At 36.7% G+C, this 13,602-nt stretch overlaps 1 protein-coding gene across 6 annotated transcripts in view; it reads right to left on the bottom strand.

Moving 5' to 3' along the window:
- Positions 1-310: 310 nt before the first annotated feature.
- brd1a (bromodomain containing 1a) overlaps positions 311-13,602 on the bottom strand; it is a 42,052-nt gene continuing 28,760 nt past the window's right edge. For 3 of the 6 annotated variants that reach the window (XM_078235544.1, XM_078235540.1, XM_078235541.1), the window contains 6 exons: positions 11,217-11,349; positions 9,709-9,839; positions 7,303-7,409; positions 5,674-5,828; positions 3,810-3,958; positions 311-1,036 (listed from right to left, as the gene is read on the bottom strand). In XM_078235544.1, the coding sequence (XP_078091670.1) occupies positions 948-1,036; positions 3,810-3,958; positions 5,674-5,828; positions 7,303-7,409; positions 9,709-9,839; positions 11,217-11,349 (764 nt within the window). In that variant the 3' untranslated portion in view covers positions 311-947. Of the gene's footprint in view, positions 1,037-2,094; positions 3,959-5,673; positions 5,829-7,302; positions 7,410-9,708; positions 9,840-11,216; positions 11,350-13,602 lie in introns of those variants that run through there. The other 3 variants (XM_078235545.1, XM_078235542.1, XM_078235543.1) reach the window with 1 other exon arrangement.

The following is a 13,602-nucleotide window of genomic DNA, read 5'->3' on the forward strand; positions in this document are numbered from 1 at the left end:
GCTGATGGAAGCTAAATGTGGTTTGGTAACTTATTGAAGGATAGCAAGGAACCACAAGCTGCAATCCCAGGGTGTACTGATCAGACTGGTGACAGTTTACAATGACATGTACTGTCAAACCTGTGCTCTGCATTTTTTCTCATCACTGTGGCTTTAATGTTGCTCCTGGAGGAGATAGGAGCTAGTGAATTGCATTAGATTTTAACTTGCTACATTCTGTAAAAAGTTAGAAAGTCTGCAATATCTTTAGAAAGAAGTTATCTATATCCATGTTTTTGTTGCATTTGGAATTCATTTGGTGTTTCTCATTGTAGTCTAAATGAAATTTATTTAAATATTTCCACTTCATGTTCTTTGATTTGTAAATTATGCTTTATATTGAGATGAATTACAAGTCAAATATTTTACATGGGAAATGATAGAGATACTCATTAAATAAAAACATGCATTTATAAATAATGGGCAAATATCATTATTAGGAAAGAAATTCATAGAATATTGGAATCCCTACAGTGCAGAAAGAGACCATTCGGCTCTTTGAGACTGCACAAACAACAATCCCACCCAGGTCCATCCCCACACATTTACCCTGCCAATAAGGGGCAATTTAGCATGGTCACTCTAATCTGCACATCTTTGGACTGTGGGAGGAAACCCTCGCAGACACGGGGAGAACGTGCAAACTCCATACAGTCACCCAAGGCCAGAATTGAAACCGGGTCCCTGGCACTGAGAACCAACAGTGCCCACCACTATGCCACCATTCTGCCCCAAATATAAATTGTATTTATATATTGCCTTTGAGGTTGCAAAATTCACAGGACTGTTATCAAAATGTTGACACTGAACCACAAAAGGAAATATTAGGACAGGTGAGCCAAATTTTGGTAAAGGGGGAGATTTCAAGGAACATCTGAAAAGGAGGTAGAGGATTTAGAGAGGGAATTTCAGAGCTTAGGTCTTAAAAAACAAAGCACAGTCGATGGTGCAGTGATTAAGATCTTCCAAGAAGTCACAATTGGAGGTGTGCAGAGATCTGAAAACAAGGAAGAAGCATTTAATAAATGCATTGCTGGACCAAGAGCTATCAGGATTAAGCATGAGCAATATTGCATCATCAAATGTCACATTCAAACCACCAGGAATGTCAAATAGCTAAAATTACCTGTTTTTATATTCTGTACCTCAATAAAACCTAGAATTCCTTCAGTATTTTTGTATGGCTTTACCTGCCTCAGTTTCTGCATTAAATGCCCTGTGGGCCAATCTCTAAATCTCTCTCTGCTCTTTCACAGAATGCTGGATCAAGTTCGACAGAACAGGGTCCTTCAAGTATCTTTTCTTTATGCATTAGCCTAAGTGAACATTAACTGCCTATCTGGCAGCTATGCGAGGGGCATTATAGCTGAGCTGAATCCTATTAATATTTATGCACAACCATTTTCAGCATGTTATTAGATAAGGTACTGGAGTGTGAACCATAGCTGATGTTCCTCTATGTAAGAGAATGCCACTCCAATGGATTACGGAGGGAATGCAGGACCTGTCCCATTTGTGTACCTCCCTATTCATCTGAACTAATAAGCTATCAAGGCACCTTCATAACTACTAGTAACAAATGCTGTTCTGATTATTAGGGCACTTATCATATTATCACATTTTCAGTTAAGCAACTCCATTCATTTCTTTAGGTTAGAGATTCCTAGTCAGATTCTGCAACGGTGACAATGGTTTCAGCTTGTGACCTAATTTAGCTGGTCCTGAAATATTTAGGCGAGAAAATGTTAATTTACTTCCAGTCACTAGGGATTATTTTATGCTTCACAAAATCTAAATGCATTTTTATTTTTAAATCATAGGTTTGAAAAAAGCAATACCTGTTCTACCTCTAATGTCCAAAAAAAAAATGTTTACACAATCAATTGAAAACGAATATAAAACTTAATTAACAGACACATTTCACCACAGGAAACACATTCAAAAATTCTACAGCTACCCACCTTCCCCTTGGTAGCAGAATATTACAATATTTTGTTACAAATATCCCATACAACTCGACAAATCACTGAACACAAAAACGGCATCAAAGCATAATTTAGGGAATATGCAACAAACAGATTGCATCACATTTATTCCTTCCCAAAGTACAGTTTTAAACTGATGTGCCTGTAGTCAACCAAACATTTGTTCTATAGTTATAACACTTTACAAATTTCAGTTTCAAACCAGTTCAGCTGCTTATAAAAGTTACTACAAAGCAAATCTGTACACTTTCTACAATAAATTAAAAAACACAAATGCAGGCACAAATTGTTCTTAAAAAAGTGTGTACAGGTCCCATATTAAATCACAGCAGAAAAGAAATGTAATATTAAAATACTCCTCCCAAAGTAAAAAAAAGTTACAAGTTTGTTTGAAGTGAATTCATATACAATATACACAGGCTACAAAACCACTTAGTACAACAAGCACTCCAGCATATCAGGTATTCTGGGCAATAAATGCCAACTTTTGGGGGGTAATTTTAAAACTCAATTTCATAAATATCCAAAAATCAAACCTGCATACCAGTTTCCCTTTCAATATACCTTTAAGTATTTTAGAATTATCACTTTAAATGGCGTTTAAGGATAATGCTATGTTTTGGTAAATCATTTTTTTCAGCACCATGAATTGAATCAAACATAAAGCAGCGATGTAGAAGGCAAGGTGTTCATTTAATATTGCACTAAACTAACAAGTTCAAGGTTCGAGTGGTCAAGTCTTCAGCCAGAATGGATAGGAGGAAAATACAAAATGGGTTTAAAAAAACTCCTGCCCACCTATTACAGGTAATGATAGTAATAGGATGCACTCTTTAAACTTACCCATCAATAGAAAAGTATTCATATGTTAAGTGACTTTGTTCTGCCTCATCTTCAGACTGATAAGATAATGCGTCACACATGGTGTTTGATAGTATAATGTACAAGATTTCAAAAAGTGAAAGTATTATGCTTTTTGGTGAAGACAAGGATGCCTATATTCTTTTCACATGCTTTGGTTGACACTACAGTTATAGTTAGCACCAGTTCAAAATTATTGTTTCAAGGGATTTTTAAAAATAAAACCTTGAGTAATAGAGACACACTGCAGGGAAACTTTACTCTGATAAGCATGTGCTTGATTTCTAATATTATGAAACCCAACCCAACTTAAAATATATAACAAACTTGAGAATCAAAATTTCTTTTGGTAAGAAATACAAAAGCCCATTTTACTGCTCTATTGCACACCATTTAAAGTTATCTTGATTTTGACTAGCTTTTCCTTTTTAACTTTGAGCATATTTTGCACCAAAATTACCTGCTGCATGGCACTTGGTTACATTAACAGCTTTTTTTCTGTTTATTTAATAAGTTACAGAACATTCAGATTATATAAAAAAGTACCAGAAACAGATAGTAACCAATTTTGACTAACAGAATAATTTACGGTGTGCAGCAATGTACAAGTATTTACAGCTTTTTCCTGTGATCTATAAACACTATGAACAAGTTAATCCTGTCAAAAAATTATAGCAGAAAATTTGGATGTTTACAAGAAAGATAATGATGTATGAAAAACATAATTACAGCTGGCAGTGAATCAGCAGGTGCCATAATTTCTTTAAGCACAGCTACTGGAACAATGATTGAGACAAAAGTGGAAAGTACATTCTTTAAGAACTGAGAAATGGTTCTGTAAAGCTTTCTTGGTTTTCAACTATGAGTATATGGCCCACGCTTGATATTTTCAGTCAATGTCACTCAAGTCACTAGTTTGTTCACCTTGGACTCTGCTTCGATGGAGCATTGCCCGCTCAAAAGCGATGCGAACAGATTTCCGAATGGAAGAAGTTCGACCTTCCATCATTTTTATTTTGTCTATGGTTTCATCAATACCAAGAGGAACCACTTTGGATTTTGGAAGCCACTGCCTGTTGATAAAGTAATAAATACATTACTTAAAAAGATAATATGTATGCTATAATGTCATTGTTAAAATATAAAATTTGAGATCACATCTTCTAATGTTTCCCTTCCAGGATAATTATAGCCCCTCACCATTGACCCTGCTGATATCAACTACCACAATACAGACCAAGGAGTTATCAGTGTGGCTAGAACTGGTTCATGAAGTGGGTATACTTGTTGAGCTATTTAGAGCAGGGCGAAACAACACAAAATATTACTGCAATTTCCAGGGCATCACAACACAGCCCTGTCTTTTCTCATTGCCAGAGGAATGAGCACAACTTTTGCATTCAGTAATTCAGAAGATTAATCTTAGAAGACTACCTTAGCTTGGACATTTTCTGATAGGAACAAAATTTACACAATGGTTATTCAAAGACTAAAAACACTTTATACTGAGGAAATTAAGCTGTGGTAACAATGTCCTGGCATTCATTTGACTTTCATGAAATTAAGGCTTGATCCTGCAGTTTAAAGTGCCTTTGGGAATTGAATTTATTACATATCCTCACAGTCAACTATAAGTACAGTTTTTGTGCATATTTTTATTATTCTGGACTTCATAACTGAATGATTATGTTACTCAAATTTTATATCAATTTAGTTCCAATGTGCATTTTGCATTGTAAAACGTTTTTAAGTATGGAAAATTAAATCTTCAGCAATTTAGAAAGTTAAGTTCATACTTGGGATTTCTTGGCTTATGGGGGTTGGTCAATAATGTACCACTTTGTGTAGAAACTTGTTCCTTACTGACTTTTATAGTCGGGTGATCTGAAATGCAGAGCTTGCAGCTGCTGAAGCATTTAATTTATGTTAGCAAATTACAACATGGGTATGTCTGGTCCATATTTTGAAACTTGTAGCTTCATCAAATTAACTAACTCAAAAAAGATAGAAATCAATTAGACCACAAAATAGTCTTCACCAACATGGCATATCACAGTTCAACGAATTACAAAATTGCCTGGGAATTCAGTTCTACTTTTGTGTACTCAATGCAAAAGAACGCTTAAAAAGGGAGAATAAAATGGGTCCTCATGCCTGTTCCAATATTCAATGGTTGAACTTCCACCACAACTCCAATTTTTTGGCTGGTCCCCATATTTCTGTATCCCCAAGATCAAAATCTATCTGCCTCAGCCTTGAATGTACTGAATGATGCAGCATTCACAATTCTCGAGGGAGAAAATTCCAAAGATTGACAACTCTCAAGTGAAGAAAATTTTCCTCATCTCAGTCTGGAATGATTAATCTCTTATCCTGACGCTGTGATCCCATGTTCTAGATTCCTTAGCCAAAGGAAATGACCTCCTAGAGGTCCTTAAAAGTGCCATTTAAAGACAAGTTCTTTCTTTTCAAAATACTTGTACTACAATGAACAAAAATAAGTAACTTGCACCAGAACAGACAAAGATTTACTCTAGGAAAGAAACAAATCAATTATGGCTTCATTATTTTCTAATATATTGTGCAAGAGAAAGATGCCAAATCATAAGAGATTTCTCCAGTATATAAAATGTAGCTATTGTGTTAATTCATTTGAACTGCCACTTCAAATGATGTGGCTGAAATCTAACACTAACTCAAACAAGAAACTCTTTATAAATCAAAGCTGCAGGCAAAGCTAAAGTTCAAATGTTATTCCTAAAGAGTCCCACAGTGATTGCACACTTACCAGCTTCGTTTGTTATCAAAGAACAGAACAAGGTAAAGCTTCTCCCCAGCCCTCCTTTGCATCTGCTCTCCCACTTTCAGTACATCTAGAGGGGGTACAGGTATAGGCACTCCATTGTGGCGAAAACCACTTCGAGACATCTTTGGATCAATAACCTAATTTTTAAAAAAAGACCAGGGGGAAAAGGTTACTTTCTCCAAGCTTTTTTCTTTACAAAAAAAACAAATTACAAATTGATTTCAGATTTCACAAATCAACATTATAAAGTAAAATTTTAGAGAGAAAGCATAAGGAATTTTAACCCTAGGACAAAGCCAACAAGAAAATCGTAGCATTCGAAACATCTAACACAGGTTTAAAATTAAATGTTTCATCTAGTCCTTTCAACATTGCAAGTAGAAAAAACTTTGAGTTTGATCAAAAAACTTAGAAACTGATTTTCAAAAGTTGGTTTTCCATTCAACTGTTTTTTCAGCATCACTGTGCAGGATTGGCTGGCAATTCGAATCTCAAAAATGAAATATTTGTCAAGACTGGAACCGGTGTAGATACAGTTCACAAAGCACAATTTTATATTGTATAGAACACCCAATTCAACTCACTTTTGGGTAACCCTGCTCTAAATTTCTTACCAAAATTCAAACATAGCCTTTTAAATACAGCAATTTAATACATAAACAGTAACATTTCTGCATTACAAAGTCACGTCCCAGGAAATTCAGTCCTGAAGCAGCTAATGACCTTTTGATTAATACAAGCTTTTGATTTTTAAAAACACTGTCTTTGGGATATGAGCACCACCGCCTGATTGCCCCTGTTTGGTGGCTTTCTAGACCATTTCAAAGGGCTGTTTGGAGTCAATCATATTGCTGTGGGGACTGCAGTCACATGTAGGCTAGATCAGTAAAGGATAGCAGATTTTCTACTCAAAAAGCAAACCAGGTGGGTTTTACGTCAACCTGGTAGCTTCATGATTGTTACCGCTACTAGAACTTTATTCCCCATTTATTAACCAAAGTTAATGGGTTTTGAACTCATTTCTCTGGAGCATCAATCCAGGCCTCTGGATTTCTACTCCAGCAACATTATCACTATGCTACAATTTTCCTCTACAGATTAATAATAAAAACCCAGTATTCTCCTAAATAGTTTTTACATTATTCCAAATTGTGCATTACAGACCATTTGTTGCAGTCAAGATTAATGCAAGTTTATCAATATTTCGTTGTGGTTTAGATGCTCAAATAAATTCTTATCAATGTGTTAATTTGGCACCAAAATATCACTTTCCTTTCCCCTATGGTCTGATATGCCACACATGTCCAACCACAAGGTGAAGTTACTGCTAAGCTTGTTTTCCAAATGACCAAATATAAGGTGAGGTGCAAAACAAATCTAGTGAGCTTCCTTTTCAATATGTTCCTATGTGGGAGGTATTAAGTTCATGTTGTTTCTGGGAAGCACCAATATATGGTGCAAAAGCAAATACTATCTTGAACCTTTATCCGACTATTCTGACATGCTGTATTGGAACTCATGTGCAGTAGACTATAATGCCATTCCTGAAGTAAACATTGTCAATTTTATTTCTACTTGTTAACTATAATAAATACAAAGAGTTTTACTCACCAATGCTGGATATGATGGATACCCACTACACTTTGCCCAAATCAATTTTAAGGGCTCCAAAGCAGAACTGGAATCTGCAGAAGTCCACATACTGTTTTGGCCAACCTCTAGAAAAACAACATTCTATAATAACTAGAAGCTTGAATTTCTTCGGCAGCAAAAGAAAGATTTGCCCCTACAAATGTCAAAGGATTCAAGAACCAAACAGTTCAAATTCTAGCTACTGGGTCTATTTAGGTGAAAATTTAATATTTCACCATTACCTTGCTGGCAGACCCAGATATGACAGAAAGGGAGTGTTTAACCACAAGAAATATTAGCAATAAATCAGAGGAACCATTGAGCCATCTCCAACACTCAACATGATCAGGATTGATCTTCGGCTTCCACTCCACTTTCCCACCTGTTCCCAATTTCCCTGGTACCTTAAATATCTGTCTATCTCAGCCTAAATACATTCAACAAAGGGGCAACTACAACCGTCTGGGGAGCGAATTGCAAAGAGTCAACAGTTTGAGTGAAGATATTTCTCCTCACCTCAGGCTCCTTTTCTTGAGACAGTGACCCAGTGTTTCAGATTTCCAGCCATTGCAAACAACCTCAAGTGTCTACCCCCGTCATGCCTTGCATTTTTAAAATAAATCATCTCTTATTCTTCTAAACTCCAGAGAAAGTAGGCCCAGTTTACTCAAGTTCCTATTCATAGGAGAACTGTCATTACCCAGGGACCAATCTAGAGAACCATGGCTGTACTGCCTCCAATGCAATTATGTCCTTCCTTAAGTAACAAGACAAAAACTGCAAAGTATTTGAAGTGTGGTCTAACCAAAGCCCTGTAAAACCATAGCAAGACTTCTTTAGTTCTGCACTTTAATCACCTTGCAATCTAAAAGGCCAACACTGCCCCATTGCTGTCATTAAATAACTAAAATCTTTTACTTATGATCGTTCATATCCAGGTAAGTGGAATTAATTGCTAGTCTGCAAAAAGAGGCACAGGCACAATGGGTCTAAAGGAATCTTTCTGTTTTCTACCATTCTATGATTTTCACAACCTATTTTGTAAGCATGGCCAAACTCCAGAAAGTAGGAGTCATTACCTTTCAGCTAATCAAAGACCTACAACATGACCAAATTGATTTTTTGATGCATGAAAATGTACGTGGCCAATAGTCATATCTTGATACTAATTGTAACGATGCAAGAAAAATTTAAGAATTTAATATGACAATATTTAATATTGTTTTATTTTAATCCATAAAATAGAATCCCCACAATGCAGAAGGAGGCCATTCGGCCCATCAACTTAGCATGGTCAATCATGCCAAATGTAAGAATGTGTAAACACCACACAGACAGTGACCCGAGGCCGGAATTGAATCTGGGTTCCTGGCGCTGTAAGGCAGCAATGCTAACTACTGTGCCACTGTACCGTTCTCCCCATATCTGCATGGGTTTCCTCCGGGTGCTCCGGTTTCCTCCCACAGTCCAAAGATGTGCGGGTTAGGTTGATTGGCCATGCGAATCTGACCCTAGTGTCAGGGGGGATTAGCAGGGTAAATATGTGGGGTTACGGGAATAAGGCCGGGGTGGGATTGTGGTCGGTGCAGACTCAATGGGCCAAATGGCCTCCTTCTGCACTGTAGGGATTCTATGATATAAGAACATAGGAGCAGGAGTAGGCCATCTGGCCCCTCGAGCCTGCTCCGCTATTCAATAAGATCATGGCTGATCTTTTTGTGGACTCAGCTCCACTTACCCACCCACTCACCATAGCCCTTAATTCCTTTACTGTTCAAAAATGTATCTATCCTTGCCTTAAAAACATTCAAAGAGGTAGCCTCAACTGCTTCAGGGCAGGGAATTCCACAGATTCACAACCCTTTGGGTGAAGAAGTTTCTCCTCAACTCAGTCCTAAATCTGCTCCCCCTTATTTTGAGGCCATGCCCCCTAGTTCACATGCCAGTGGAAACAACTTCCTGCTTCTATCTTGTCTATTCCCTTCATAATCTTATGTTTCTATCAGATCTCCCCTCATTCTTCTGAATTCCAATGAGTATAGCCCCAGACTACTCAATCTCTCCCCATAAGCCATGTTAATGTTTAACAACAATTTTCAAAAACTCTAATGTAGCAAACACTTTTCAATCACTTCTTTCTTTGTTTTTAAAGAAGTTCAGAAAACGCAATTGAATTCCCGATGAGCAAACTAATTTCTGTCTAAACATAAAGTAATCAACATCCACTTATCCAATATGTTTACATATATAAAACAAAGGAGCATTTTTACATTTTCCTGATGTTATCAATATAGAATATACATATAAAATTTATGGACCTATCATAGTTTAATTAATCTGTACTTGAATAATGGGGATGTTTTAGCATAGCTCCGTATCATTTACCTGCTGCAATTCTAGCTGCTTTGGCAAAATTACCATTTTCAATGCAAGCAATCAACTCATTTCTGTCTTCTGAGGGGTTTCTTCGAGCCAATGCTGGTTTTCCTTTGCCACATTTTGGAAGGCTTATTGTGCTGACAGAGGGGAAAAAAAATCAGAAATATTTTCATTGCAAGTATGCTCAAACCTGGAATGATAATGTAGCAATAAAAGGCACAATATTTTAAAGTGCCCATGTTTGGTGAAAGAAAATAGGCAAATGGATGTTATGTTTCCATTTCTCCAACAAGGTGGAGGAGAAATAATTTAATAATCACAACAGTAAGTAAATGGTAAAACCTTGAAAAGTCTATATTTAAATTTTACAAGCACATATTGACAATCTCAACATTAAATTAAATGTAATATAGGTTTCTGAAGTCATATTTGACTCTCACCAGAGACGTTGCCAGATCTGCTGAATATTTTCAGCACTTCATTTTTATTTCAGATTTACAGCATCCACGGTATTTTTATTTTATATTATTGTAATATAAGTTCAGTTAGTAGCACTCGTGCTGGAGTCAGATGGTAGTGGGTCCTACTCCAGGACTTCAGCACAAAAATCAAGGCTGACACTCCTGTACAGTACTGAGGAAGAGCTGCATATCAGAGGCAACTGAGGCCCCATCTGCCCTATCAGGTGGAGGTAAAAGAGCCCATGATACACTGGGGAATTATACCCAGTGTCTTGACCAATACCTATTCTTCAATGAACATTACAGAAACAGATTACCTGGTCTTTATCATGTTAGTATTTGTGGAAGCTTGCTATGCACATTACAAAAAATGTTACACATCAAAAGTACTTAATTGACTGTAAAGTCCAGAGATTGAGAAGGGTGCTGTTGCAATGCACTTTTTTTCTTTTCACTGTTCGAATGAAAAAATGCTACAACAATTTTAAAATAGACCAGATTTATTACACACGAATAAAAGTACTTGCCGCAATGTGGGCAAATTTTCTCTTCAAATTTGAATTTTTCCATTTAAAATACAACTTCCTTATATAAATCTGCACAAATTGGTTACTGTAGCTGAGTCATTTTATTCTCTTATTCCATCAGCTCAGATGCCACAGTAAATCTCATCAAGTAACTACTGTTGAAATTTTTAAATCTAAAAACTCCTTTCTTTATTAGCATTTTATTTTCCACCTGGTTATCAAATAGCACCATGCTATACCAGCCTTCAGGCCTCCTTTCTACTATTGATGGCATTTTTGCTTAAGGCTGGCATTTTAGTCATACCATTCAGATATTAAAGTATAATAAATAATTAGCTTGGATTCTACGTCTTTGAAGGACTTCCTCACAAATTATATTAGCCCATTAGCAAACATGCTACAAGAACAAAAATAAAACATTCAATTTCTTTAAAAAAATTATAAATTCAGCATTGAACAAATAATTTTGCCATTCCTCCCAAAATCAACATAAAATGCCTTTTGGTTTATGTAGTAATATAGTTACCTTGCATGGTTGGAAACCACACTGGCACTGGTGCAGATACTTGACTCTGAAGCACAACGACGACGGTGATGATCAGTTGTATTGGTTTGTGTGGTTTCTGGCTTTTCTTCATTGCCAAATCCATTGGATAATGCTGGAGAAATAAAAATTGGTTAAGCATAAAATTAAAACACCTCAATACCTCAAGTCTTCATCAATTCCTGGACTGAAATTTCGTTTGATCAAAATTTTGTCAAATTAAACAATGAGATCCTGAACAGACAAAGATTTATTGCATTAGAACATTTTTATTGCTCCACATTGGATTGATTTTCTTTTGAGAAACCGTAAAGGATCATTTTGCCCAATAAATATTTCCCTTTTAACACAATTCTCAATCCCACCCAACTACTCAACTTTCCTTCAATTTCAAAAACATTGACTAATTGTTTCTTCAAATCAATTCATGCTATTAATAATAAAGAAAGCCAGGTTATCAACTGAAATGGTTTTGAATAAATTAGGAAAACTGCCAACAGGCAGTTACTGACTAAACTAGAAAAGTGAGACTGAGGAAGGAGAATAAGTTTCTTTAGTCTTTGATAGGATGTGGACGTCACTAGAAAGGCCAGCATTTGTTGTCCATCTCTAATTGCCCTTGAACTAAGTGGTTCGCTTCAGAGTCAGCCATGTAGACTGGGCCAAGTAAGGACAGCAGATTTCCTTCTCTGAAGCACAAACTTTTTATAAGTCATGGCACACCCCTATACTATAAAAAAATTGAGGCACAATTTTGAGACATTTTCTCTGCCTTAATTAGGACTTTGTTTTAACCGCTCCCTGTCTCTCTTTCTTCTCCCAGGGATTTTGTGCCCTTTAAGAGTTTTGGCTGTTTACAGGCGCATGGAACCTCTGCTCCAAGTCCCGTTGATCATGCGCATGGGCCTGACCAACATAAAAAAATCTAAACAACGCATATCCAGCTCTTTCCCAGCCAGTACATGTGCAGGAGGTCTTGGAGATGTCAACCACAGAGCTGAAGACGAAGATTAGCTTTAGTTTAATTTCATTAATTTTGAATCTTTTTTCACAGCACACTTGGAGCGGGGGGGGGGGGGGGATCTTCATGGCACACTGGTGTGCCATGAAGATGGGAAACACTGCTCTAAAAGGCATTAGTGAACCAGACGGGTTTTTAACAACAATTGACAATGGTTTCATGGTCATCATTAGATTTTTAACTGAACTCAAATTCAACCACTGGCCATGGTGGGATTGAAACCCAGGTCCCCAGAGCATTACCATAGGTATCTAGATTACTAGCCCCGAGACAATACCAGTCTTAGTTACCGCCTCCTCAGAACAATAGAATACATTTTAAACCTATAATATGGATCTGGTTGTACCAATGTATACTCAGTAAAAGTATCACTACAATGCACAATCTCATTGCACAACCTAATTAAAACTAATTAGACCTTGTGGAACAGAAGCAAAAAAGAAAATAAGTTTAAGAAAGTGAGATTAAGTTGAATTTTAACATCAAGAACAAATTTAGCAGAGATTTTGGACCTCTCACTATGCTGGAACAGAGCGCAGCTGGAACTAGACTAGTTATTGGGTAGTAAATGTAGGAGCCCCATGCCTGTACAATCAAGGTCTGCAATATGTCCCAACAGTCTAGCACGGAGTGTCTGCCAAATAGATTTTACAAATTGTGAATTTCTAAACTAGCTCCAGTGTTTTGACATTGTTCTTCAAAATTACTCTTTATAACCACTACCTTTGGGATCAACTTAGGATATCTATTCCACTTTGGAAGTCTATTTTATAAACCTGATATTAGACTTGATAGACCAAGAGTATGAAGGAAGATGGCAGATGTAAACAGTATTAATTGATCTCAAAGGGTTTTTGGAAAGCAGAATTGACAGAATTAAAAAGAAATGATGAAAATATTTGGAGTAAGTCAGGCACCAACCGTGGAGGGAGAAAACAGACTTAACGGGCAGAACTGTCCCTTCGCCATGGGAATCATAGCGGATGGGGACACAAACCATGCAAAGGTCCATTGACCTCAGGTGGGATTTTCCAGTTTTGGGGCGAGCGTGGCCAGAAAATCCCACCCAACATTTGAAGTTAACAACAAACAAAGTGTCAATAACCTTAAATTTTACTCTGTATTTCCACAGATGTTGTCTGACCTACTGAGCATTGAGCATTTTCTGTTTTTGCTCTAGATTTCCAGTATCTGCAGTTTTTTTATTCATTTAGGAATTGAAATACACAATTAGAATGACAGCAGGTGGTAATCCTCATTGGGCCCAAGGATCTTTGCATGTTCTTGAGAAAAAAAAAATAAACTGGCGGTCCTTAGGGACTTCAGAGATATCTTTGAAGGTCAAAA

The sequence above is a fragment of the Mustelus asterias genome, chromosome 19, assembly GCF_964213995.1.
Source record: "Mustelus asterias chromosome 19, sMusAst1.hap1.1, whole genome shotgun sequence".
NCBI classification, from domain to species: domain Eukaryota; kingdom Metazoa; phylum Chordata; class Chondrichthyes; order Carcharhiniformes; family Triakidae; genus Mustelus; species Mustelus asterias.